Source organism: Sus scrofa, chromosome 12 (genome assembly GCF_054392235.1).
Source record: "Sus scrofa isolate SSC_HxYL_T2T_F1_AM1 chromosome 12, Sscrofa_HxYL_maternal_Yorkshire_Landrace_v2.0, whole genome shotgun sequence".
Lineage (NCBI taxonomy): Eukaryota > Metazoa > Chordata > Mammalia > Artiodactyla > Suidae > Sus > Sus scrofa.
Window position 1 is genome coordinate 46,819,410 of NC_139394.1, and position 25,710 is coordinate 46,845,119.

The window sequence follows — 25,710 nt, forward strand, 5'->3', positions numbered from 1 at the left end:
AGCAGAGCGCCACCGATGCACGAAAAATAGGAACCTTCTGGTTGACAAAAACAGAAACGGGAGCCTCCACACAGCAACAGCCCTCCTCAGGGGCTCCAACTGGCAAGTCAAGATGCCAGTGGGCACTGGGCAGTTGTTTTTAAAAAAGGATACGAATTCTCAGAGCGCCCCTTCCCTAACAGCCCGGACTCCACCAGACCTGCCAACCTCAGGTCTGTAAAGCTGGAGAGGTCCCAGAAGAGAAAGACAGGTGGCGACCGTGAGGGTCAGGACGCCCAAACCTTTGCACCAGAACGACAAATTCCAAGTGCTTTTTTTTTGGGGGGGGGGGCCTGCACCCACATGTGCAGAAGTTCCAGGGCCAGGGATCAAACTCATGCCATAGCAGTACCCCAAGCTGCTGCAGGGACACTGCCAGATCCTTAACCCAGTGTGCCACAGGGAAACTCCCCAGATGCTGTGTTCTGACTCGTAAGCACCAAGTATCAGAGAATTCGATGTGGCAGAGGCGATGCCCAGCCCGTCAGCCCGGCTACGGCCAGATAGATATCTCAGTGTGAGGACTAAACGAAATGGGATGTCATTGGGTCACTCAAGAGACAGACACGGCGGCCCGGGTCTTAGCCTCATCACTTCCCAGCCGTGAGGAAGGCCCTGACCTTGCTAAGCTCTGTGCCGCATGTATGGCGTGGGCCTCATGACGGTGTCTCGTAAGGTGTTGGTGAGGATTAAATGCGATGATGCAAGCAGAATGTCTAATGCAGCGATAGGACGTGGTGAGTAAGTGGACAGGGATCGCTAGCTTCCCCTCCCCCAGTCCCGACCCCCCTCTCACAGCTGCACAAGACACGGGCCTGCGTCGCACCTGCCGGAGCCCCAGACAGCTACGTGATCCCGGGAAGTGTCCGTTCACGTTACCGAGGGTGTTGCTGAGAAAGGTGCATGGAACCAGTGTGTGCTCGTCTCCATTCTATCTCAAAAAGAAAAAAAAAAAAAAAAATGACAACATGGTCCTTGATGGAATTCCTGGAATTCCTCTACCCTTGCATGTATGCTTCCAAAATCCATCAGTCCCAACGTTTGTCATCCTGCGGATGTTTCTATCCCGGTGAACTTCGTTCACCATGGGAAGGGAGCCCCTACTATGGGAAAGCTTGGATTTACAAAGGAAAGAGGGGATTCCCTTTGCAGAAGGGCTCTTCAGCTCCCAAAAAGCATCCCCAGAAGAGTGAGCGCCCCAGGGCCTCTTCACCTACCTCCATCACCCTCTACCCCTCAACAGACCGGCGCACGCAGTAGGGTGAAGCCCCAGCAGCTTTCTTTCTTATGTCATCTTTTGTAAATTCATTCTTTCTCTAGAAACTTAAATTATGGAACTCATGTTCAGAAGCACTTAGCAGGGAGCTCAGCTAAGGATTATATTCTAATGACTGTTTTAGTGGCCGTATGCACAGGGCTGAAGACTTGGGCTCCAGCCCCGGCGCCCGGGTTCAAACCTGGCTCCGCTGTGTGACCCTGGCAGGTACTTTGCCTCACGAGGCCTCATGTCCACTTCTGAAGATGGAACTTACCTAGTAGCATTATGATTTGCTAAGTGCTTTATAAACAGCAACTCATGAAATCCTCATGATGTTTGTAAAGCACTTGGCATAAAAAGCAGACAGGACCTCCTGTGATTAGGTGCTCCTTTGATTTCTTATCTTTCTTCCTTTTTATGGCTGCATCTGTGGCACATGGACATTCCCCAGCTAAGAGTGGAATCGGAGCTGCAGCTGCTGGCCTACGCCACAGGCACTCTGGATCCGAGCCGCATCTGTGCCCTACACTGCAGCTTGCAGCAATGCTGGATACTTAACCCACTGAGCAAGGCCAGGGTTCGAACCCCTATCCTCACGGACCCTATGTTGAGTTCTTAACCCACTGAGCCATAGCCAGAACCCACTTTTCTTTGGTTTCTATTTGTATTGTAGTCAGAGAAAATAGTTTCAGTCTGGAACTAATTCTTAGGTATTTATTGAATGTCCTTATGAGGCCTGGTACCTGTTCCAAGTGCACTTTATTTTTTGTCTTGTTCTAGGGCCACTTCCTGCGGCATATGGAAGTTCCCAGGCTAGGGGTCTAATCGGAGCTGTAGCCACCAGCCTATTACCACAGCCACACCAACATGGGATCCGAGCCACATTTGCGATCTACACCACAGCTCACAGCAATGCCGGATCCTTAACCCACTGAGCGAGGCCAGGGCTCGAACCCACAACCTCATGGTTCCTAGTCAGATTCGTTAACCACTGAGCCATGACAGGAACCCCCAAGTGCACTTTAAAATAAAGTGTATTCACCCTCTAATTGCTGAGAGTAGTTGAGCACAGAAGCTTATTAACTGGGCTCAAATCTAGGGGTTTTTTCATATTGTCTGCGGATCTATATGTTTTGGGGAAAAGTATATTAAGATCATTGGCTATTTGCAGGTGTGTCATTATATCCTCACAAATCTCTCGCCGTCTCACACCAGTGTATTAACTTGGATCTTCTCGGTGATCGAATCCTTAACAAAGAAGAAGTTGTCTTACGTGTTCTTTCCCCAGCAGCGCCATGGGTCAGCTTTCTCGTGATTAACATTTGCCTTGTGTGTCTTGTTCTCTTCTCCCACCTTTTCCTTGTCATTAGGATCTAGATGTGTCACCTGCAAATAGCCTTAGAGCTGCATTTGTCCAGTCAATCTGAGAATGCCTTTTTTTTGCTTTTTAGGGCCGAACCCAGGGCATATGGAAGTTCCCAGGCTAGGGGTTGAATGAGAGCTGTAGCTACACCAAAGCCACACCAGATCCGAGCCACATCTGCAACCTACACCACAGCTCATGGCAACACCAGATCCTTCACCCACTGAGCAAGGCCAGGGATCAAACCTGAATCCTCACGGATCCTCGTCGGGTTCATTTCCATTGAGCCATGATGGGGACTCCCCCAGAACGCCTGTTTCCAGAGGTTCACATCAGTTGGTGTTTTTCTCGTCCCCACGTTTCCGCTTTGCTCCTTTGGTTCCGCTTTCTTCCCTTCCATTAAATGAAGCAGACTTCCCCCTCCCCCACTTCTGCTTCTCGGGGGACCGGGGCCATCACAGCCTCACCGGCTCCGTTGCCGTCAGTCCTGTGCAATCTCTGGAGCCTCAAGTTCTCCGTTTCCTTCCCCTCCTCCCAGACCAGACCAGGACCTTGGACCACACTCCATCCCTCCTGTCCTCCTTCTCCAGGATTTTAGTTCAGAGTTGCTTTAGCGCCGCCACCCCCCCCGCAACTCTCCCCCCCAAGCCCCCTCCAGTTCGGCATCTTCATTAGTGCTGAGCTCACAGCAAAGGCTTACTTAGCTTGACCTGCATGTCTGCCTGTTTATCTGCTCCCTGCACCACTCCCTCCCTCTGGATTCAGTGTCTTTCCTGAGGACAGTGACAGGTCCTTCTTTACCTGAGAGCCCAGCTTGCCCGACTGCCCAGGGCACCCCCTCAAAGTCGTCCAGGGAAGCCTTTCGCCCTCGCGCTCAGATGATGGGTTGGGGTTAGGATTCTAGGGTGATGGTTATTTCCCTTTTACGAGCCCGTGTTCTCATTATTTCCTCACAGTTGATGGGAAAGCCTCATCTTCCTTTGCAAGCAGTGGCTCTCTGCCCCCTGGGTGTCCCTCAGCCTTGCTTGGCCTTTGGTGACCTGCAGTGGCTCTGCTTTTCAAGAGGTCAAGGCAAGAAAGCTTGAGGTTTCTATGTTTTTAACTGAAAGGCCGTCTGTGTGAGCATCTCCTCCTGCCAGGCTGGAGGCAGCCTCCTGGTGGGCTTTTCCAGCCGGGCAGCCTCACGCCCCAGGCCTCGTGCCCTGGCAGGCGGCCAGCCATGACCCTGCTCAGGCCAGCACGTCCTGGGCTTGGCATCCACTAGCCCTTCAGCCCCTCCTTCATCTCCTGCAAACTCCTGGAGCTTTACCCTCCTCCCCTGCAACCTCCACTTTGATTTTAAATATTCTTTCTGGAGTTCCTGTCGTGGCGCGGCAGAAACGAATCCGACTGGGAACCATGAGGTTGCGGGTTCGATCCCTGGCCTCGCTCAGTGGGTTAAGGATCCAGCGTTGCCATGAGCTGTGGTGTAGGTTGCGGATGTGGCTCAGATCCTGCGTGGCTGTGGCTGTGGCTCTGGCGTGGGCCAGTGGCTACACCTCTGTTTGACCCCTAGCCTGGGAATCTCCATATGCCGTGAGTTTCACCCTAAAAAGACCAAAAAAAAAAAAAAATTAAAAAATTCTTGGGCATTTTCTTCACACCCTAGGCTCTTGTAAACAGTCAGGCGAGCTCGTCGGTGCCACTCACGCTGTTGGAAGCAGCCCAGCACCATTGTCGGCTCCGAGCTTGGGAAGGACAGGGACACAGATGCACACCGGCTCAGCCTGCGGGCAGGCATGGTTCTGGAAGGCTCTGGAGAATGACTGAAGAGGTTTTCGCAGGGGAGCCACAGGACCTTTGTGTGCCTTGAAATATCTCCCTGATGACAATGTGGAGGACGTATCTGAAGGGGATGCGGGCCCACCCAAGACAGAGGAGCCGGTTAGGAGGCTTTTCTGTCCCCAGGAAAAGGGGGGTCGAGGTTCTGGGCAGCGGTGGTGGCCACCGCGAGGGAGCGAGCAAGTGAGAGGAAGAGAACAACAGAACGTGGGGACCTGGCGGCGGGGAGCGAGGCAGGCTGCACCCGGCTTTGTGGCCTCTGCGACGATGGGGAGATGATGCCACCTCTCCCTGTGACAGGCTGGACAGCAGGGGGACGCCGTCTGGGGAAGGGGCCAAGTGGATGGGCTCAGCGCTGGCCCTGGGGAGACGCGACTGTCTGTGGAACATGAGGGGATTTGTCTCGCTGGTGGCCGGTGGCCGCAGCCGCGTGCTTGGACCTCTTGCTAGGGTAGGGGACACTGACTGGGAAACTGTCCCTGAAACCACAGCATGGCTGATACATGGGTGCGAAAACGTATAACATGAAAAGGATCGAAGGTCAAACAATATTTAGGGAGGGAGGCATCCCGAACATACCCCTGCCGGACTCCTGCCACTTCTCGAGGTGCCAGTCTGACATCAAGACGCCCACTGGAAGCCCTCGCCAGCCCCACTGAGGTGGTTCTCTGAGTGTATCATGGGGGGTAACTGCCCATCCTGCTGTCAAAAAAGGGGCCTTGAGGTCGGGGCCTGAGTCCCATCCTTTTTTTTTTTTTTCTGAAAAAAATCCCCACTGCATGTGGAGTTCCCGGGCCAGGGATCAGCTCTGAGTCACAGTTGCAACCTAAGCCACAGCTGTGGCAGTGCCATTTCCTTAACCCACTTGCTGGGCCAGGGATCGAACCTGCAATCCCAGCTCTCCAGAGACACCGCTGAGCCCACTGCGCCACAGCGGGAACTCCATTCCACCCATCTTGTGTTCACGTTCTCTGGACGGAGCCCAGCCCCTCATAGGCACTCAGTTAATACCCACCAAGAGACAGAGAGCGGGTAGGGGAGGAGAGCCGGGAAGGGGGCACTGCCAGCGGGGCAGCCAGGCATTCTGCCTGCCACACCAGGATGAGGTGGAGGTAAAAGCAGATGCCAGCCTGGCCTCAGGATGTACTGCCTCGAACCACTTACTGATTAAAGAAGTTTGTGTTGTTTTTTTTTTTTAATCAGAGTTGCAACATTTATTTCAGGTTCCATCCGGGTTTTTTGGTTTTTGTTTTTGCCACACAGGCAGTATGTGGGCATTTCTGGGCCAGGAATTGAACCTATGCCACACAGCAGCAACCAGAGCCACAGCAGTGAGAATGCAGGCACCTCAACCTGAGAGGCCATCAGAGAACTCCCAGAAGTTTTATTTTCTAAAGAAAAAGGGGGTTACCCCCATCCCTCAGCAGCTACAAAGCTAGGAAAGACTCAGGAGGCCAGAAGACAGGACGCCCCCACTGGGGACCGCGTGGGCACTGGATTCAGACTCACTCTAAAAAGGACCACGGCCAAAGTGTCCGTGCAGCCTGACAGCAACAGAAGTGGCATTTCCCAAAGCAGGATTTTGAAAGAGCTGCCTTCTGTGGTTTGACGTGCACACAGGGGCTTCCTCTTTGAAGCAAGTGAAAGCCACAGTGAACACTGTCCACAGGAGCTGGCCTGGTCCTCAGGGAGAGCCCGAGACCCTGCCTCCCTGTCCCGGCAGCATCCTGGGAAAGAGCAGCCTGTCCCGAGGACGTCTTGTCCTCAAACACTTACTACCTGTATCACCGCTCAGCAAAGCATCTCTTCACCCCCTGCCTGTGCCTCCTGCAAGAGCTTCCTCCCACCACACCCTGTGACCAAACACGGCACCATCGTTTGCCTCGAAGCCTCTGGAACTGCTGGCCACACCCCCGGAGGATGCAGGTGCCAGGCCCCTGCACTTGCCCGTACCTCCATCCCTCTCCCTTTCACGTGCCCTGGAGTTAGAACTCCAAAAGGGAATGCCATGGGAATCCCGTCAAGGAGAGAGGGTGGGAGGGTCCTGCCGTGGCTCATCATTCACAAACCTGACTCGTGCCCACGAGGACTTTTACATGCCCGGCTGCACAAAGACTCTGGGTGACTGGGTCTGGCGTTGACCCCCGAATTTCTCTGACGAGCAGAGGACTTGAGGAAACGGAAGGAAAGTAACTTGATCAAGGCCATTTGCCTGCAGTGATGGCCTGGAACAGATGAAACAAGATGAAAGGCCCCGAATTCCACAGTTTGCTGAGCCACTAAATCCTGTAACAGAAGATGGGGCGGAAAGCCCCCTCCCCCCTTGCAGCCAGCCAGCCTCCGTCGCAGCTGTCACCCGCGGCGATAAAATCTGCTTTCTTCTCTTTAAAAACATTACGGAGGGTGCTCTGGTTCTAGAAAGATTTCCAGGGAGGTGGAGCTCCAGCAAGAGAGGTCACTTGAGAGATGGGATTAAGACGGTGGAGGAGGAGGACTGGAGCTCACCTTCTCTCACAACGGCGACAAAATTTACCACAAGCTGCTCGACAGCCTTCAACAGAATAGACCGCAAACTATCAAAAAAGATATCCTGCTCCAGAAGACAAAGAGACACCACATGGAGACAACAGGAGGGGCTCCTACACAATATAAGCAACCCCACAGCCACCGGGTGGGCGGCCCGCAGCCTAGAACGTAGCTGTATTGCAGAGGCTCATCCGCAGGAGAGTTCTGAGCCCCACATCAGGTTCCCACACCTGGGGGTCTGGCATTGGGAGGAGGAGCCCTCAGAGCATTTGGTGTTGAGGACCAGTGGGGCTTGTGTGCAGGAGCTCCACGGGACTGGGGGAAACGAGACACTCCCCTCCTGAGAGGTGCACGCACATTTCAAGTGCACTGAGTCCCAGAGCGAAACAGAGACTCTGTAGAAATCTGGGTCAGACCTGCCTGGAGTTCTTGGAGGAGCTCCTTGATAAAAAGGGGGTGACTGTGGGGGAAGGACATTGGAGGCAAAGGCCTCGGGAATGGTCATCACTGTGAACTCCCCGAAAGGTGGCCATTTTGGAAAAGTCCGGCCCCACCCATCAGGGCTGAGAAGCCCCCCCCCCTCCCCCGGCCAAACAACAAACTGGGTGGGAACGAAGCCCCACCCATCAGCAAACAGGCTGCCTAAAGTCCTCCCCAGGCCCACAGCTGCCTCTCATCACACTCAGAGACAAAGCCCCGCCCACGAGAGGAGTAAGAATCAGCTCCACCCACCAGTGGGCAGGCACCAGTCCCTCCCATGAGGAAGCCAGCTGCAAGCCCCCACACCAGCTTCAGCCACAAGGGGATAAGACAGCAGAAACAAAAGAAGCTACAACCCTATCGTTGGCAAAAAGGAGAACATACCAAAAATCTATACAAAATGAAAAGGCAGAGAATTATGACTCACATAAGGGACTAAGGAAAAAAATCCCAGGAGTTCCCCATCTTGGCTCAGTGGTTAACAAATCCAACTAGGAACCATGAGGTTGCGGGTTTGATCCCTGGCCTTGCTCAGTAGGTTAAGAATCTAGTGTTGCCGTGAGCTGTGGTGTAGGTCACAGATGCAGCTCAGATCCCACATTGCTGCAGCTCCTATTAGACCCCTAGCCTGGGAACCTCCATGTGCCATGGGAGCAGCCCTAGAAAAGGCAAAAACACACACACAAAAAAGAAAAAGTCCCAGCAAAACAGCTAAGTGATCTGGAGATTACCACCCTCCATGAAAAAGACTTTAGATTAATGATAGTAAAGATGATTCAAGATCTTAGAAATAAACTGGAAGCAAAGATTGATTAATTACAAGAAACACTGAGCAAAGCAATAGAAGATTTAAGGATTAAGCAAGCAGAGTTGCATAATACAATAACTGAAATAAAAAATTCACTACAGGCAACAGCAGAATACAGGAGGCAGAAGAACAAATAAGTGAAGTGGAAATCACCAGCAGCATATGGAGGTTCCCAGGCTAGGGGTCAAATCAGAGCTGCACTGCTGCCCACAGCCATAGCCACGGGGGATCTGAGCCACATCTGCCACCTACACCACAGCTCATGGCAACACTGGATCCTTTAACCCAGTGAGCAAGGCCAGGGATCAGACTAGCGGAAATCACTGACGAGGAACAGAAAAGAGAAAAAAGACTGAAAAGAAATGAAGGCAGTCTAAGAGAACTCTGGGACCCCGTTAAATGCATGAACATCCATATTATAGGGGCCAGGAGGAAAATAGAGAGAAAAAGGGCCAGAGAAGACATTTGAAGAGATAATAGCCAAAAACCTCCCTAATGTGGGAAAGGAATCACTCACTCAGGAAGTGTGACGAGTATCATATAAAATAAATCCAAGGAGTAAGACCTCGAGACATGTATTAAACTGACCAAATTAAAAACAAGGAGAAAATATTGAAAGCAGCTAGGGAAAACAAACAAATAACATACAAGGGAACCCTGATAAAGTTATCAGCAGATTTTTCTGTGGAAACTGTAGGCCCGAAGGGAGGGGCACAATATACTTAAAGTGATAAAAGGAAAAAACCTCCAACCAAGATTACGCTACCCAGCAAGGCTCATTATTTAGACTTGAAGGAGAAATCAAAAGCTTTCCAGGCAAGAAAAAGCTAAGCGAATTCAGCACCACTAAACCAGCTTTTTAGCAAATACTAAAGGAACTTACATAGAAAAGGAAAGACCACAACTAGAAACAAACATATTGCAAATGACAAGGCTCACTGGTAAAGGCATGCGTATAGTGAAGGTAGGAAATCATCCACACACAGATATGCTACCAAAACCAGAAACTGTGAGAAGAGGAGGATATAAATGCAGGACACTGGAGATGCTCCTGCAGTTAAGAGACCAACAACTTAAAACAATCTTGTGTATACATATAGACTCCTTTATCGAAATTTCATGGTGGGAGTTGTGGATCAGCAGTAACAAACCCAACTAACATTCATGATGATGTGGGTTTGATCCCTGCCCTCACTCAGTGGGTTAAGGATCTGGTGTTGCCACGAGCTGTGGTGTAGGTCACAGATGTGGCTCCCATCTTGTGTTGCTATGGCTGTGGTGTAGGATGGCAACTGTACCTCTTCATTCAACCCCTAGCCTGGGAACTTCCATATGCCACAGGTGCAGCCCTAAAAAGCAAAAAAAAACAAAAAACAAAAAAAACTTGATGGTAACTGCAGATCAAAAATCTACAATAGATAACACAAATAAGAAAAAGCAATCCAAATACAACACTAAAAATAGTCAAACCACAATAGAAGAGAATGAAAGAAAAAGGGAAGGAAAAAGACCAATAAAAACAAATCCAAACCAGTCAATAAAATGCCAATAAGAACATAACACATCAGTAATTACCTTAAATGTAAATGGACTAAACACCCCAACCAAAAGGCATAGGCTGGCTGAATAGATACAAAAACAAGACCCATATATATGCTGTCCTCAAGAGACCCACTTCAGTTCTAGGGCCACATACAAATTGAAAGTGAGAAGATGAAAGAAAATATTCCATGCAAATGGAAATCAAAAGAAAGCTGGAGTAGCAATACTCATATCAGACAAAATAGACCTTAAACACATTCCAAGAGACAAAGAAGAACATTACATAACGATCCAAGGATCAATCCAAGAAGATATAACAATTGTAAATATATATACGTACCCAACATAGGATCACCTCAATATATAAGGCAACTGCTAACAACCTTAAAAGGAGAAATTGACAATAACACAGTAATAGCAGGAGACTTCAACACTCCCATTTTCTGCAGTGGACAGATCAGCCAGACAGAAAATTAGTAAGGAAACACAGGCCTTAAGTGATACATTCAACCAGATGGACTTAATATTTATAGACCATTCCATCTAAAAGCAGCAGAGTACATATTCTTCTCAAGTACACATGGAATATTCTCTAGGATAGATCACATTCTGGGCCATAAATCAAACCTTGGTAAATTTAAGAAAATTGAGGAGTTCCCGTCGTGGCGCAGTGGTTAACGAATCTGACTAGGAACCATGAGGCTGCAGGTTCGGTCCCTGCCCTTGCTCAGTGGGTTAACGAACTGGCGTTGCCATGAGCTGTGGTGTAGGTTGCAGATGCGGCTCAGATCCTGCGTTGCTGTGGCTCTGGTGTAGGCTGGTGGCTACGGCTCCGATTAGACCCCTAGCCTGGGAACCTCCATATGCCGTGGGAGCAGCCCAAGAAATAGCAAAAAGACCAAAAAAAAAAAAAAAAAGAAAGAAAAGAAAAGAAAATTGAAATCATACCAAGCATCTTTTCTGACCACAATGCTATACAACTGGAAATCAACAAGAAAAAAAACTGCAAAAAACACAAACATGGAGACTAAACAACATGCTACTTAACAACCATTGGATCACTGAAGAAATCAAAGAGGAAATTTACAAATACCTAGAAGCAAATGACAACAAAGACACAACAATCCAAAACCTATGGGATGCAGCAAAAGCAATTCCAAGAGGGAAGTTTATAGCAATACAAGCCTACCTCAGCAAACAAGAAAAATCTCAAATACACTACCTAACTATACACCTAAAGCATCTAGAGAGAGAACTAGACAATACCTTAAGTTAGCAGAAGGAAAGAAATCATAAAGATCAGAGCAGAAATAAATGAAATAGAAACAAAGAGAACCGTAGAAAAGATCAATGAAACCAAAAGCTGGTTCTTTGAAAAGATCAACAAAATTGATAAACCCTTAGCCCAACTCATCAAGAAAAAGAGGACTCAAATCAATAAAATTAGAAATGAAAACAGAGAAGTTACAACACACATCACAGAAATACAGCGGATCATAGGAGACTGCTACAAGCAAGTCTATTCCAGTAAAGTGGACAATGTAGATGAAATGGACAAATTCTTAGAAAAGTACAATCTTCCAAGACTAATAAACCAAGACGAAATAGAAAAGATGAACAGACCAAGCACAAGTACTGAAATTGAAACTGTGATTAAAAATCTTCCAACAAACAAAAGTCCAGGCTCCACAGGCACATTCTATCAAATATTTAGAGAAGAGCTACCACCTATTCTTCTGAAACTATTCCCAAAAAATTGCAGAGGAAGGAACACTCCCTAACTCATTCTATGAGGCCACCATCACCCTTATGCCAAAACCAGACAAAAGATACCACAAAAAAAGAAAATTACAGGCCAGTATCACTGATGAACATAGATGCAAAAATCCTCAACAAAATCCTAGCAGACTGAATCTAGCAATACATTAAAAGGATTGTGTACCATGATGGAGTAGGATTTATCCCAGGGATGCAAGGGTTTTTCAATATCTGTAAATTAATCAGTGTGATATACTACATTAACAAACTGAAGAATGAAAACTATATGATCCTTTTAATAGATACAGAAAAAGCTTTTGACAAAATCAAACACCTATTTCTGATAAAAACCCTCCAGAAGGTGGGCAGAAGGGGAACCTACCTCAACATAATAAGAGCCATATATGACAAACCCACAGCTAACATCATTCTCAATGGTGAAAAGCTGAAAGAATTCCCACTAAGATCAGGAACAAGACAAGGATGTATGCTTTCGCCACTATTATTCAACATAGCTTTGGAAGTCCTAGCCACAATAGTCAGAGAAAAAAAAAGAAATAAAACTATCATTGTTTGCAGATGACATGATACTATACCTAGAAAATTCTAAAGATGCTACCAGAAAACTGTTAGAGCTTATCGATGAATTTAGTAAAGTTGCTGGATACAAAATTAATACACTGAAATCGACTGTCTTTCTATATTACTAACAAAGAAAGATCAGAAAGAAAAATTAAGGGAGTTCCCATTGTGGCTCAATGGTAACGAACCCAACTAGTCTTCATAAGAATGCAGGTTCGATTCCTGGTTTGCTCAGTGGGTTAAGGATCCAGCATTGCCGTGAGCTGTGGTGTAGGTCGCAGACACAGCTCAGATCCTGTGCTGCTGTGGCTATGTCGTAGGCTGGCAACTGCAGCTGTGAATTGACCCCCAGCTTGGGAACTTCCATATGCTGAGGATGTAGTCCTAAAAAAGAGAGAGAGAGAGGGAGAGAGAGAAATTAGGTATAGCACATTTACCATCACAGCAGAAAGAATAAAATTTACCTAGGAATAAACTACCTTAAGAGACAAAAGACCTGTACTCTAAAACCACTAAGACGTTGATGAAAGAAATCAAAGATGACACAGAAAGTATACCCTGCTCTTGGATTGGAAGAATCACTACTGTCAAAATAACTACATGACCCAAAGCACTTTACAGATTCAATGCAATCCCTATCACAAATTACCACTGGTATTTTTTTTTTTTTTGTCTTTTGTTGTTGTTGTTGTTGTTGTTGTTGCTATTTCTTGGGCCACTCCTGCGGCATATGGAGGTTCCCAGGCTAGGGGTCCAATCAGAGCTGTAGCCATAGGCCTACGCCAGAGCCACAACAATGCGGGATCTGAGCCACGTCTGCAACCTACACCACAGCTCACGGCAATGCCGGATTGTTAACCCACTGAGCAAGGGCAGGGACCGAACCCACAACCTCATGGTTCCTAGTCGGATTCGTTAACCACTGCGCCACGATGGGAACTCCACCACTAGTATTTTTCACAGAATTAGAACAAAATATTTTAAAGTTTGTTTGAAAGGACAAAAGACCTGGAATAGCCAAAGCCATCCTGGGAAAGAAAATTGGAGCTAAAGGAATCAGGCTTCCTGGCTTCAGACTATACTACAAAGCTACAGTCATCAAAACAGTATGGTACTGGCACAAAAACAGAAATATAGATCAATGGAACAGGATACAAAGCCCAGAATTAAACCTATGCACCTACAGTCAACTAATCTATGACAAATGAGAAAAGAACATACTATGGATAAAAGACAGTCCCTTCAGTAAGTGGTGCTGGGGAAACTGGACAGCTACATGTACAAGAGTGAAATTAGAACATTCCCTGATACCATACACAAAAATAAAATCAAAATGGATTAAAGACCTAAAGATAAAACTAGATAGTATAAAACTCTTAGAGGAAAACATGGGCTGAACACTCTCTGACATAAACCACAGCAATATCTTCTCTGATCTACCTCCTAGAGCAATGACAATAAAAACAAAAATAGGAGTTCCCATTGTGGCACAGTGGAAACGAATCTGACTAGTATCCATGAGGATGCAGGTTTGATCCCTCACCTCACTCAGTGGGTCGGAGATCCGGCATTGCGGTGAGCTGTGGCGTAGGTCCAAGATGAGGCTCAGATCCCAAGTTGCTGTGGCTGTGGTGTAGGCCGGCAGCTGTAGTTCTGATTTGACCCTTAGCCTGGGAACCTCTATATGCCATGAGTGCAGGCCTAAAAAGCAAAAATATAAAAAAAATAAATCAATGGGACCTAATTTAACTTAAAAGTTTCTGCACAGCAAAGGAAACTCTAAACAAAAAGAAAAGACAACCTGCAGAATGGGAGAAAATATTTGCAAATGAAGCAACTGACAAGGGATTAATCTCCAAAATATATGAACACTTCCTGCAGCTCAATATAAAAAAAAAAAAAAAACCCAACATCCCTAAAAAAAATTAACAGAAGATCGAAACAGCCAGTTCTCCAAAGAAGACATACAGATGGCCAAAAAACACACATGAAAAGATGTTCAACATCACTCATTCTTAGAGAAATGCAAATCAAAACCACTCTGAGGTACCACCTTACACCAGCCAGAATGGCCATCATCCAAAAGTCTACAAACAATAAATGCTGGAGAGCGTGTAGAGAAAAGGGAGCCCTCTTACACTATTAGTGGGAATGTAAGTTGGTGCAAGCACTATGGAAAACAGCATGGAGATTCCTCAAAAAACTGAAAATAGACTTACCATTTGATCGAGCAATGCCACTCCTAGGCATCTATCCAGAGAAAACCAAGACTGGAAAAGACACATGTACTCCAGTAGTCACTGCAACACTGTATACAATAGGCAAGACATGGAAACAACCTAAATGTCCATCAATAGCTGAATGAATAAAGAAGATGTAGTACAGATATACAATGGAATATTACTCAGCCATTAAAAGGATGAAATAATGCCATTTGCACCAACATGGATGGACCTAGACAAATATCATAGGATATCACTTATATGTGAAAAAACGATACAAATGAACTTATTTACAAAACAAATAGACTCACAGACACAGAAGACAAACGTGTGGTTACCAAAGTGGATAGCCAGGAGGTGGGGGAGAGAGAAATCAGGAGTTTGGGATTAATGTATACACCATATGATATATAAAATAGGTACAAAATGAGGACCTACTGTATAGCACAGAGAACTATCCCTGATATCTTGTACTAACTTGTATATCTGAAAAAGAGTATCTACATACATATATATGTAAAATATATATGAAACATGTAACAATCACTTTGCTGTATGCTTGAAACTAACGTAACATTGTAAATTAACTGTACTTCAATTTTTTAAAAAGGTAGAATTCTCCTGCAGCAAAGCTGGTTAAGGATCTAGTGTTGTCACTGCTGTGGCACAGGTTCAGTCCCTGACCCAGGAACTTCCATGGCACAGCCCAAAAGAAAAAAAAAAAAAAAAAAAAAAGTGGAAATAACCCAAATTATCCATCAGCTGGTGAACAGACACACATAAAAAGTGGTTTTACCATCCAATAAAATATTAAGCAGCCATAAAAAGAAATGAAGTCCTAACACCGGTTACAACACAGATGAACTTTGAAAACATGTGCTAAGTCAAAGAAGCCAGACACAAAAAGCCACATACTGTATAATTCCACTTACATGAAATGTACAAAATAGGCAAATCTATGGAGCCAGAAAACATGTTAGAGTTGGGGAGTTTCCTTTTGGGGTGATGGAAATATACTGGAACGAGACAGCCGTGATGGTTGTACAACATTGTGTATGTACCAATTGTGACTCAGGGTAAATTGTAAATTAGGACTATTTTACCACAGTCACTTTTAAGTCTGTTACTCTAAAGGAAAAATAAGAACTTGCCCTCAAACCATGTTTTTTCTCCCCATTTTAAATTCAAAGCAAAATGGTTTTAAGCCCTGGAGTTCCCATTGTGGCTAAGTGGAAACAAATCTGACTAGCATCCATGAGGATGCAGGTTCAACCCCCGGTCTCACTCAGTGGGTTAAGGATCTCACGTTGCCATGAGCTGTGGTGTAGGTCACAGACGAGGGTTGGATCTGGTGTGGCTGTGGCTCTGGTGTAGGCCAGTGGCTACAGCTTCAATTCAACCCCTAGCCTGGGAACCTCCATATGCCACAGGTATGGCTCTAATAAGACAAAAAAAAAAAAAAATGGTTTTAAGCCCAGTGAGGGGTTTCTTGTGCCTATACTGGAGACAGAGCAGTGGCAGGGCCCGAGCAGCATTTAGGGAATGGACACTCCAGGGAATCAAGTGACCTCTTTCTCTTTTTTTTTTTTTTAAGGAAAAAACTCAATTGTATTGTATCTATAGCTGTACAACCTTCATCACAACCCAGTTTTACAACATTTCCATCCTAAACCCCCAGCCCATCCCTCCCCCCACCCCCCCAACCTGTCTCCCTGAGTAACCATAAGTTTTTCAAAGTCTGTGAGTCAGTTTCTTTTCTGCAAAAAAAGTTCATCATACCCTTTTTTTAGATTCTGCATATAAGTGATAGCATATGACATTTGTGTCTGTCTGACTCGCTTCACTTAGCATAATCATTTCTAGGTCCATCCAGGTTGCTGCAAATGCTGGGATTTCATGCCTTTTATGACTGAGTAATATTCCATTGTGTGTATGTACAATATCTTCTTTATCCACTCCTCTGTCAATGGACGGTTAGTGATGCTCAGCATCACTGATTATTAGAGAAATGCAAATCAGAACTACAATGAAGTACCACCTCACCCCAGCCAGAATGGCAGTCATCAACAAGTCTACAAGTAATAAATGCTCAAGGGGATGTGGAGAAAAGGGAACCCTCCAACACTATTGGTGGGAATGTAAATTGATGCAGCCACTATGGAGTAGAGTATGGAGGTTCTTTAAAAAACTAAAGAGATGGAGTTCCCATTGTGGCTCAATGGTCAGCGAATCTGACTAGGAACGATGAGGTTGTGGGTTTGATCCCTGCCCTTGCTCAGTGGGTTAACGATCCGGCGTTGCCATGAGCTGTGGTGTAGGTCGCAGACGCGGCTCGGATCCTGCGTTGCCGTGGCTCTGGCATAGGCCAGGGGCTACAGCTCCGATTGGACCCCTAGCCTGGGAACCTCCATATGCTGCGGGAGCAGCCCAAGAAATAGCAAAAAGAAAAATAAATAAATACATAAATACATAAATTTTAAAAATTAAGAAAGCTACCATATGATTCTAAAATCCCACTCCTGGCTATATAGGAGGAGTTTTATCGGCCAGTCTTAAAAATGGATTCAAATCTAAGTGTGAGTTTACTCTTCTATATGGTGTTAGATAACGTTCTAATTTCACTCTTTTACAGGTAGCTGTCCAGTTTTCCCAGCACCACTTATTGGAGAGACTCTCTTCTCCTTTGTATAGTCTTGCCTCCTTTGTTGTAGATTAATTGACCGTAACTGTGTGGGTTTATTTCTGGGCTTTCTGTCCTGTTCTGTTGATCTCTATGTCTGGTGTTGTGCCAGAACCATACTGCTTTGATTTCTGTAGCTTTGTAGTATAGTCTGAAGTTAGGGGGCTTGATTCCTCCAGCTCTGTTCTTTCTCAAGATTATTTTGGCTATTAAGGGTTGTGTTCCCATACAAATTTTAAAATTTTATTTGTTCTACTTATTTGAAAAATGCCATTGCTAATTTTATAGGAATTGCATTGAATCTGTAGCTTGCTTTAAGCGGTATGGTTATTTTAAAAATATTGATTCTTCCAAACCAAGAACACAGTATGTCTTTCCACCTGGTTGTGTCATCTTCAGTTTCTTTCATCAGCATCCTCTAGTTTTCAGACTATAGATCTCTTGCCTCCTTAGGTAGGTTTATTCCTGGGTCTTTTATTCTTTTTCATGTGAGGGTAAATGGGATTGTTTCCTTAATTTCTTTCTCACATTTTGTTGTATAGAAATGCAACAGAGGAGTTCCCGTCGTGGCGCAGTGGTTAACGAATCCAACTAGGAACCATGAGGTTGCGGGTTCGGTCCCTGACCTTGCGCAGTGGGTTAACGATCCGGCGTTGCCGTGAGCTGTGGTGTAGGTTGCAGACGCGACTCGGATCCCCCGTTGCTGTGGCTCTGGCGTAGGTTGGTGGCTGCAGCTCCGATTCAACCCCTAGCCTGGGAACCTCCATATGCCGCGGGAGCTGCCCAAGAAATAGCAAAAGACAAAAAAAAAAAAGAAATGCAACAAATTTCTATATATTGATTTTGTATCCAGCAACCTTACTGAATTCATTGATGAGCCCTAGTAGTTCTCCACTAGCGTCTTTAGGATTTTCCATGTATTGCAGCATGTCATCTGCAAACAGTGACGGTTTAACTTCTTTTCCGATTTGAATGCTTTTTATTTCTTTGTCTTGCCTAATAGCTCTGGCTAGGACTTCCAAAACTATGTTGAACAAAAGTGGCACGTGTGGGCATCCTTGTCTTGTGCCTGATCTTAGAGGAAAAGCTTTCAGCTTTTCACCATTGAGAGTGATGTTCGCTGTGGGATTGTTATATATGTGGCCTTTGCTATGTTGAGGTATGTTCCCACTTTCTGAAGAGTTTTTATCATAAATGGATGTCGAATTTTTTTTTTCCTTTTTTGGCTGCCCCATGGCACATGGAGTTCCTGGGCCAGGGATCATATCCCCGCCGCAGTTGTGACCTCTGCAGCAACACCAGATCCTTTAAGCCACTGTGCCGGGCTAGAGATTGAACCTGCGTCCCAGTGCTCCAGAGACACCACCAACCCCATTGTGCTACAGCAGGAACTACTTGGTGTGGAATTTTACCAAAAGCTTTCTCTGCATTATTGGAAATAATGCTGCTGTAAACATTCCCGTATAGGTTTTCGATTGAACATCTGTTTTCACTTCTGAGGGGTCTAGATCCGGAATTGCTGGGTCACATGGTAATTCTATGTTTGACTTACCGAGGAAGCCAACTCAATCCACACTGTCTTACTTTGTTGTCTGCTGAAGGCAGTGTGGACAGCACCAGCTGGCTGTTCCTCGGCTGCCTAGCTCTTCAGACCCGAAAGCCAGTCCTTCTTCCTGCCCTCCATTCCTATAGCCTCTCAACCCCTCCTCTGCCCAAATCCCACAGCAGCGCCACAAAGACAGGCAGGGCATCAGGGCAGGGCCACTCAGGGCTGTGCCATGGCAGCTCCAGCTGCAAGCAGGGCCGCGGTGATGGGGTTTTGCTTGCTCCAGGCCAGCAAGAGGGCCAGGATGAGGGTCGCAGGGCCCCTGACCCAGACCACGGGCTGCATATCTACGCCCATGGCAGCCTGGCTCCTGCAAGAATGGAGAGGCGCCCAAGTCCCTGCCTCCAGTGGGCTCTGCTATTTTTACGTCCAAGTCTGGTTAAAAATAGCCATCTAAGCCAAGGTTTTAGCTGCAGCTGACAAGACATTAAGCATCAGACACCTAATGCTCACAAGTGATAACCACGGGTCTCTTCCTGTGTCCATTTCCTGATTCTGCAACATGTTTAACAAGAAAGCAGGTGGGGGAGTTCCCGTCGTGGCGCAAGTGGTTAGCGAATCTGACTAGGAACCATGAGGTTGTGGGTTCGTTCCCTGCCCTTGCTCAGTGGGTTAACGATCCGGCATTGCCATGAGCTGTGGTGTAGGTTGCAGACGCGGCTCGGATCCCCCGTTGCTGTGGCTCTGGCGTAGGCCGGTGGCTACAGCTCCGATTGGACCCCTAGCCTGGGAACCTCCATATGCCGCGGGAGCGGCCCAAGAAATAGCTAAAAGGACCAAAAAAAAAAAAAAAAGCAGGTGGGGAAGAGGCACAAGGAAAGTCCCCGAGAACACCTCCATCCCTGCCACTGGGCACCCCTGGAGGCGTGCTCGAGCCGGGCACTCCCGCAAAGCCACAGTGTGCCGGGCACTTGAAAGCCAAGCACCACTACCCGGGACCCATTTCCTGCAGAAAAGAGGTCTGAACGATGGTGCCGCCTGGAAGGCACCTCCCTCTCCCCTGGGCCAGGCACAGTTGTGCCGGCCTCAGCCTGGGCTCCCTGCACTCGGACACTTGGCATCCCCTGACAGCTGAGCAGGGAGGGAGCCCAGCCTGACCACACCCAACACCACCCCGGGGGAAATGAAGGTATTCACAGCACATGGAGCAGGGCCAGCCCGTCTCCACGAGACCCCAGGCCGGCAGGCCCCCCTCCTCTTACCTCCCAGCACAGAGAAAGCCAGTGAGGCATGAGGACCATGCTGACCCCAGTCCAGCAACTGTCAGCTCTTAAATAAGAAGCATCGGAGGTACATTCAGTGCACGAGGCACAGGAGGACAGGTGCTGCCCCCACCCAGCAGGTGCACAGGGAAGAAGCCAAACTGAGCCTCCCCCAGACCAGCAGGGCCGAGGGAACCGCTCCTGCCACACACCCTGCCTGCAGCCTAGGGAGAAGCACCTCCTGGCCACAGAGCCCCCAGGGTGAGAGCAGCCCCCCTGGGCGTCAGGAAGCTGGCATAGACCGGTTCTAACAGCTGCACCCACAACAGGCAGGGCTGAGCCCAGACCCACAGAAGACATTTCTCCCTCAGGGACCATGTTGGGCAAAGTCTCCATTTATCCCTGGACACAGCGCACCCAGGACTCCCTGCTGCCATCAGAGATAACTGATAAATAGTCACAATCAGAGCCCCGTGGCCCTCGTGACACCCCCCCACACACACACACACCTAAAGGCCACTGACTCTGTCTTGGCCTCAGGCCAGAGACAAGGTAGCCGTGGCTCCACCACGGCTCCCAGGTCTGTCCAGCTACGTGCTGGGCTCTCTGGAGCCAGGCAGCGCCCGAACCTCAGTCCCTCGATCCCCAGTGGCTTTGGTTGGGGACTGCAGCGCAGCACCGCCATCCTCACCCTCTCTGTGGCCCGGCAGCAGCCGAGAGGCCCTGCGCTGCCAGGGAGACTCCCCCACTCGGGCCACCTGCTAACCACCTGCCTCTTTTCCGGTTTTTCCAGTGAGAAGCGCCACCTTCAAGTCAACGTCACCAACCCCGTGCAGTGCAGCCTGCATGGGAAGAAGTGCACTGTCTCCGTGGAGACGCGGCTCAACCAGCCGCAGCCCGACTTCACCAAGAACCGCTCGGGCTTCATCCTCAGCGTGCCAGGCAACTGAGGTGCCAGGGTCCGCGCTGTCAGGGTCCCCTGCCTCCTCTGCAGCGCCTCCCCGAGGTCCACCCCCGGCTTTCTCCTTTGGTCTCTGTCTTCCTCTGTCCTGACTGTCCGTGGCCCCCTCAGCAAACCAAAGACCAGCACCCAGCGACCCCTAGTCCCCAGCTCCCCTCTGGTCAGCCAAGGCCACCCCGACACCAGGTCAGCCTGCCTGACCCTTTGACCAGCAGCTGGCCGTGGGGGGGGAGGGATGGGGGCGCCCGGGTGCAGTTTCCAACCCAAGACAGGCCCCTGGGCTTGGGGAGATGAGCTGGGGAGGCAGCCCTGCACTCTCCCTGGGCCCACCTGCCCTCCTCCCCAGGGCCAGAGCCGCCCCCAAGCCCAGCCTCAGGGAGCTGGAGCTCCTCACGGACCCCTGCCCCCATCAGCCAGCCAAAGCCACCGGGTGAGCAGGTTCACCTGCAGGGCAGCCCCTCAGCCCAGGCGCCACTGGCCAGCAGACCAGCTGCAGCCAGCCGGTGTCTGTCCTGCCCAGAGCCTGCCCCCGGCCACCTCCCCAGCGAGAGCAGGCAGGGGATGCCCCAGGGGTCATCTGAACCATGCAGCCTGGGCCTCTGCTTGTTTTATACTTATTTTTGCAGTCCGCAGGGTTACTCATTAGATTGCATGTCTGCTGTGTCCACGTTCATGCGAGGAACACTAATAAGAAAATAGAATTGGGGGCAGGGGAACACTCGGGGGTTTGGAAGGGTCCCCTTCAGACACCTCTGCCTCGTACTCCCCAGGGCCGGGCTGGAGCACACAGGCATCTGGGGAAGCAGAGCCAGGGGTCCTGGTGCTGCAGGCCAGGCCAGGATGCCCGCCCCGGCCAGCGGAGAGCCCGTGTGCTCCACATGCGCCCAGGCCCGCCTCCTCCAGGCCTGGGCAGGAGGCCACAGACCTGGGCGCAGCCGGGGTGGGGAGGGGGTTGAGGGCGAGCCCACGCCCCGGGAGGAGCCGGGGGGGCTGTGAAAGAGGGACGTGCTTGTGTCTTCTTCCCTTTCAGCCCCAGAACACAGATGCTGCCTCCCCCGCCAGGCTCCCACCCCCCTGCCATCCCCGACCCCACCAAACTCACCAAGTGCCGCCTCCTGTGCCTCGCCCAGTGCCTGCCGAGGTCACCTGGCCGGTCCCCGGGTGGTCCCAGCGGCCTGGTTTCCCACGCTGGCCCTCCCCCTGCTTCCCAGAGCTTGAGCGCATTCGCACCCTGGACAACTCGCGACAAAGAGTCCTGGTGATATCCTGGCCTCGGAAACGCGCTCTCATCCTCCAAGCCTGGTCGGCTGCCTGTACAGGGCAGCGCTGCCACCAGCCCCGTCCAGCAACGCCCGCCGCCTTGCCAGTCGCCTTGACACTAGTCCATCCGTCTTAACTGGAACATGGCCCCTCCTTGCCACCCATCTCCCCAGACTTGTTGCTTTACTAGATCCACGCAAACGTATGTTTTAGACACCAAGACAGAACGTGCCAACTGAGTGCCTTTCAGAGGCTGGAGGAGGAGCGGGGTCTGGAGTCCTGCCTCCTGCCTTTCCGCGCTGCCTCTGGCCCCTAAGCCCGGCACCTCCGGGTCCACAAGCACTTTTCCCATGATGTCCTAAAAGAAGTCACAGTGTGTGGCAACTGAAGAAGGACTTTCAGGTGTGACCACAGTGCCCAGGGCAAACCAGGAGGACACAGTGATTGTATGCAATGAAGGGTTTCTCTTGATTTCATTAAATGCAGTTTTATGGTTTGGTGCGTATATTCCTAGTTTCCATTAAATTAACTTTATTTCTAAAGCATATTTTGATTTATCATCAAGAGCAATAAAGCATTAAATCTTATTTTTAAAGGTGTTCGGCTTATTGAAAACTATAAAACGGGGGAATTTTGGCTTCCGTGAAGTCACCTGTTATCTCAGAGGATGGAAGGGAGCATTAAACCCCAATACGGTAAAAATGGAGGATGACATACCTGAGGCTTTCGAACAAAAATACTAGTGATGAGTTTCCGCTGTGTCTTGGGAGCCCTGGGACACAGATTCGATCCCTGGCCCTGCAAAGTAGGTTAAGGATCCAGTGTTGCCGCAGCTGTGGCTTAGGTGGTTAACTACAGCTTGGATCTATCTGATCCCTGACCCGGGAACTCCATGTGCCATGGAACAGCCGAAAAATCAAAATTAAATAGAAAAAAGCTGTAGGGAGAAGTTAAAGCCAAACACTTTTCTCCACCATTCTGAGGCCTGCACACTAGACTTGAAGTTCATTATTTTCTCATTTACTGAAATCGAAGCATGTGTATACTAAAGGCAGGGCTGGGAGCCCCACGGCAATAGCCGAGGGAGGGGTCTGAGCAAACCATGGCTGGTCAGCCTCCTCCCGAGCCTTCAGGTCGGGGTGGGGGAGCTGCAGGCAAGCAAGGCCCCTGGGGGAGACAGGGCAGCCCCAGCACCCAAAGGCCCTGCAGCCAGAGGAAGCCAGCCAGTCGCGAGGTCATTGGCGGGACAGAACACACAGTGATAGCTTCTGACTGAACCACAGGAAAGGGCCCTGAGGAAATCGAATGTCCCCGATCACAAGGCTGACAGCTTCCACGGTGGGACCTGAGCAGGTACAGCCCCTCCCGGGGCCCAGGGACAGCTGTAGCCAGTGGAGCACAGAGCCTGGAGAGGAACGAGTCCAAAACGCCAGGTCCCATCCTTGCAGGCTGGTGGTGTGAGTGGGCACAGACCACTGGCCATACAACGGGTCGACAGCCCTACCCTTGCCACAATTATGGGCTGGAGTTCCCCCTTTTGGAAACCTGCACAGAGCTAGGCTGGCAGGGCTGAGCCACATGGACCCCAGTCCACGCCTGCTGGCCTGGGAGCCTCCGGGCAGTGGGCCATGAGCAGAGGCAGGCCCAGAACAATGGGGCAGCAGCCTTAGTAGCACCAAGCCGGGTGCCCCTGCAGGAGCCAGTGAGCTGGCCCTTGCCAAGCCACACCTGAGCCCCATCCTCCTCCCTGGCCCGCAATCCTGGTCAACCAGCTCCGCCAAGGCAGGGGAGCAGCTCCTGCTGGCCCTTCCCCCACCGCCCCACCGTGAAACCGGAGTTGACTTAACCTGTGCTTCTTCCTTAATCACCTTAAGGTGCAGCCTCTCTTTAAGCCCTCAGCCCTAACCCAGCCCGCCTCCCACGCGCCCCTCCCCCATAAGGCAATCCAATTAAGCTCTGAGCCCAGGAATCATTGACAAAGGGGGCCCCCAGCCTACTCCACAAGGATGTGCCCACAAAAAAGGTCTATGTAATGGATGGTCAGTGCATTTTATTTAATCAGCACGGTACAAAAATAAATAAAAATAAGGGGAGGGGAATTAAATTACAGCCAAACTGAGCTTCATGACCTGGTCAGATTATAAACCACACATACTTACAAACACGCTAGGCATACATACAAAATGAGACAAATATAAATTAATATCAACAATACCCACAGTTTGGTCAAAGAATAGCTACAGAAGAAATTGCACTAAAAAACCAACATACATCGCACGTGTGTAATTAGCAGTTTCAAATATACAGCTATGAATAATTCCGAGTGAAAAAAAATGGCACATTTTCTTCTCATTGCAAGTTTTAACAACTGTTGGAACAAAACTAAGTTCTAATAACTGCATGGAAAGAATATATCAACCCCTCAGATTTACAAGAAAAAGAGAAAAACCAAATCCTGAACTATTATTCCTGTGACTTGTTCTGTGCACGGATGTAATGTTCACAGCCGTCTGTTCTAAGATTATTTTTCTTAAGACACAAAATGCTCCTGGTTTGCATGCACAATATCACTGTAAAAGCAACAATTTAAAGAATAAAGGGTTGGTTGGTTGGGGGGTTTTTTTGTGGGTTTTTTTTTTGTGTGTAGGTTAAGTTTTCCTTTTTTTTTTTTCTTTTTTTTTTTTTTTTTTTACTGTTGTTCTAAAAGTAGTCTTCATAGCAGCATGTCAAATGGGTTCATTGCTTGCACACTCAAGTATATCAGTTCCTTTACACAATACTGATGACCAGTGCAAGGGAGGGAGGAGACCCCGCCAGGCTTCACCTTGATGGAACTAGAGAGTTCTTTCCTTAGTCCCCAACCACTCCTGAAATGTGCACCGCCTCCAAAAATTAAAAAAATAAATACGGAGCGAGAGAGGGAAACACACGAAACTGGAATCCGGCGGCGGCGCCTTCGCACAGGTCCAGGCGCAGCGCAGCCCGGGGAAGAGGCGACCACGGACCCGCGCCCCTGCTCCGGAGACTCGCACCCGAACCTCCCCCTTGCGTGTCGCCAGGGCCCGCTGCCCCCACGGGCCTCCTACCTCGGGTCACACATGGCAGCAGGATCTGCACAGACACGCCAGGCGACAGCTCCAGCGGAGAAGAGGCGCTGCGGCGAGGTCCTGCCAGCAGCCCCGCGGCAGGTTATCTGGCCGGCGGCCCCGGGAAGGGCTCGGCGTGGGCCCCGGGCGCAGCTGGGGCCAATGCGCTCCCGCCGGCCCCGGCAGGCCCTCCTCCTCGGGAGCTCCGCGGGCCCGCGCGCTCGGCCCGGGCCTCTTAAAGCGGGACCTCAATTTCACAGCTTTCTCTTTTTTATGTGAATTTCAGTAGTGCTTGTGCTGAAATCGGCAGCCACCTGGAAGCTAATCCTACGTAAACCGGCCTTCTGCCTCCTTCTGCCTCCCCCGGCCCCCCGTTCCAGCACCCCCTGGGGGATTGGGACTGGAAGAGAGAATTCTCCATAGCGTCTTCACCAGTCTTTGTTCCCCAAGGCCCGAGGGACGGGCCACAGAGGAAAGCTTGCTCCCTTCTCTTGGTCCTCTCCCAAGTCCCAAGCC

General features: G+C 49.2%; 1 protein-coding gene across 5 annotated transcripts in view; it reads left to right on the forward strand.

The window, feature by feature from the left end:
- MYO1D (myosin ID) overlaps window positions 1-22,695 on the forward strand; it is a 368,579-nt gene extending 345,884 nt beyond the window's left edge. For 2 of the 5 annotated variants that reach the window (XM_021067447.2, XM_084985191.1), the window contains exon 22: window positions 20,681-22,695. In XM_021067447.2, coding sequence (XP_020923106.2) covers window positions 20,681-20,837 — 157 coding nt within the window. In that variant the 3' untranslated portion in view covers window positions 20,838-22,695. Of the gene's footprint in view, window positions 1-5,744; window positions 7,878-20,680 lie in introns of those variants that run through there. The other 3 variants (XM_084985193.1, XM_084985194.1, XM_084985190.1) reach the window with 2 other exon arrangements.
- Window positions 22,696-25,710: the final 3,015 nt, after the last annotated feature.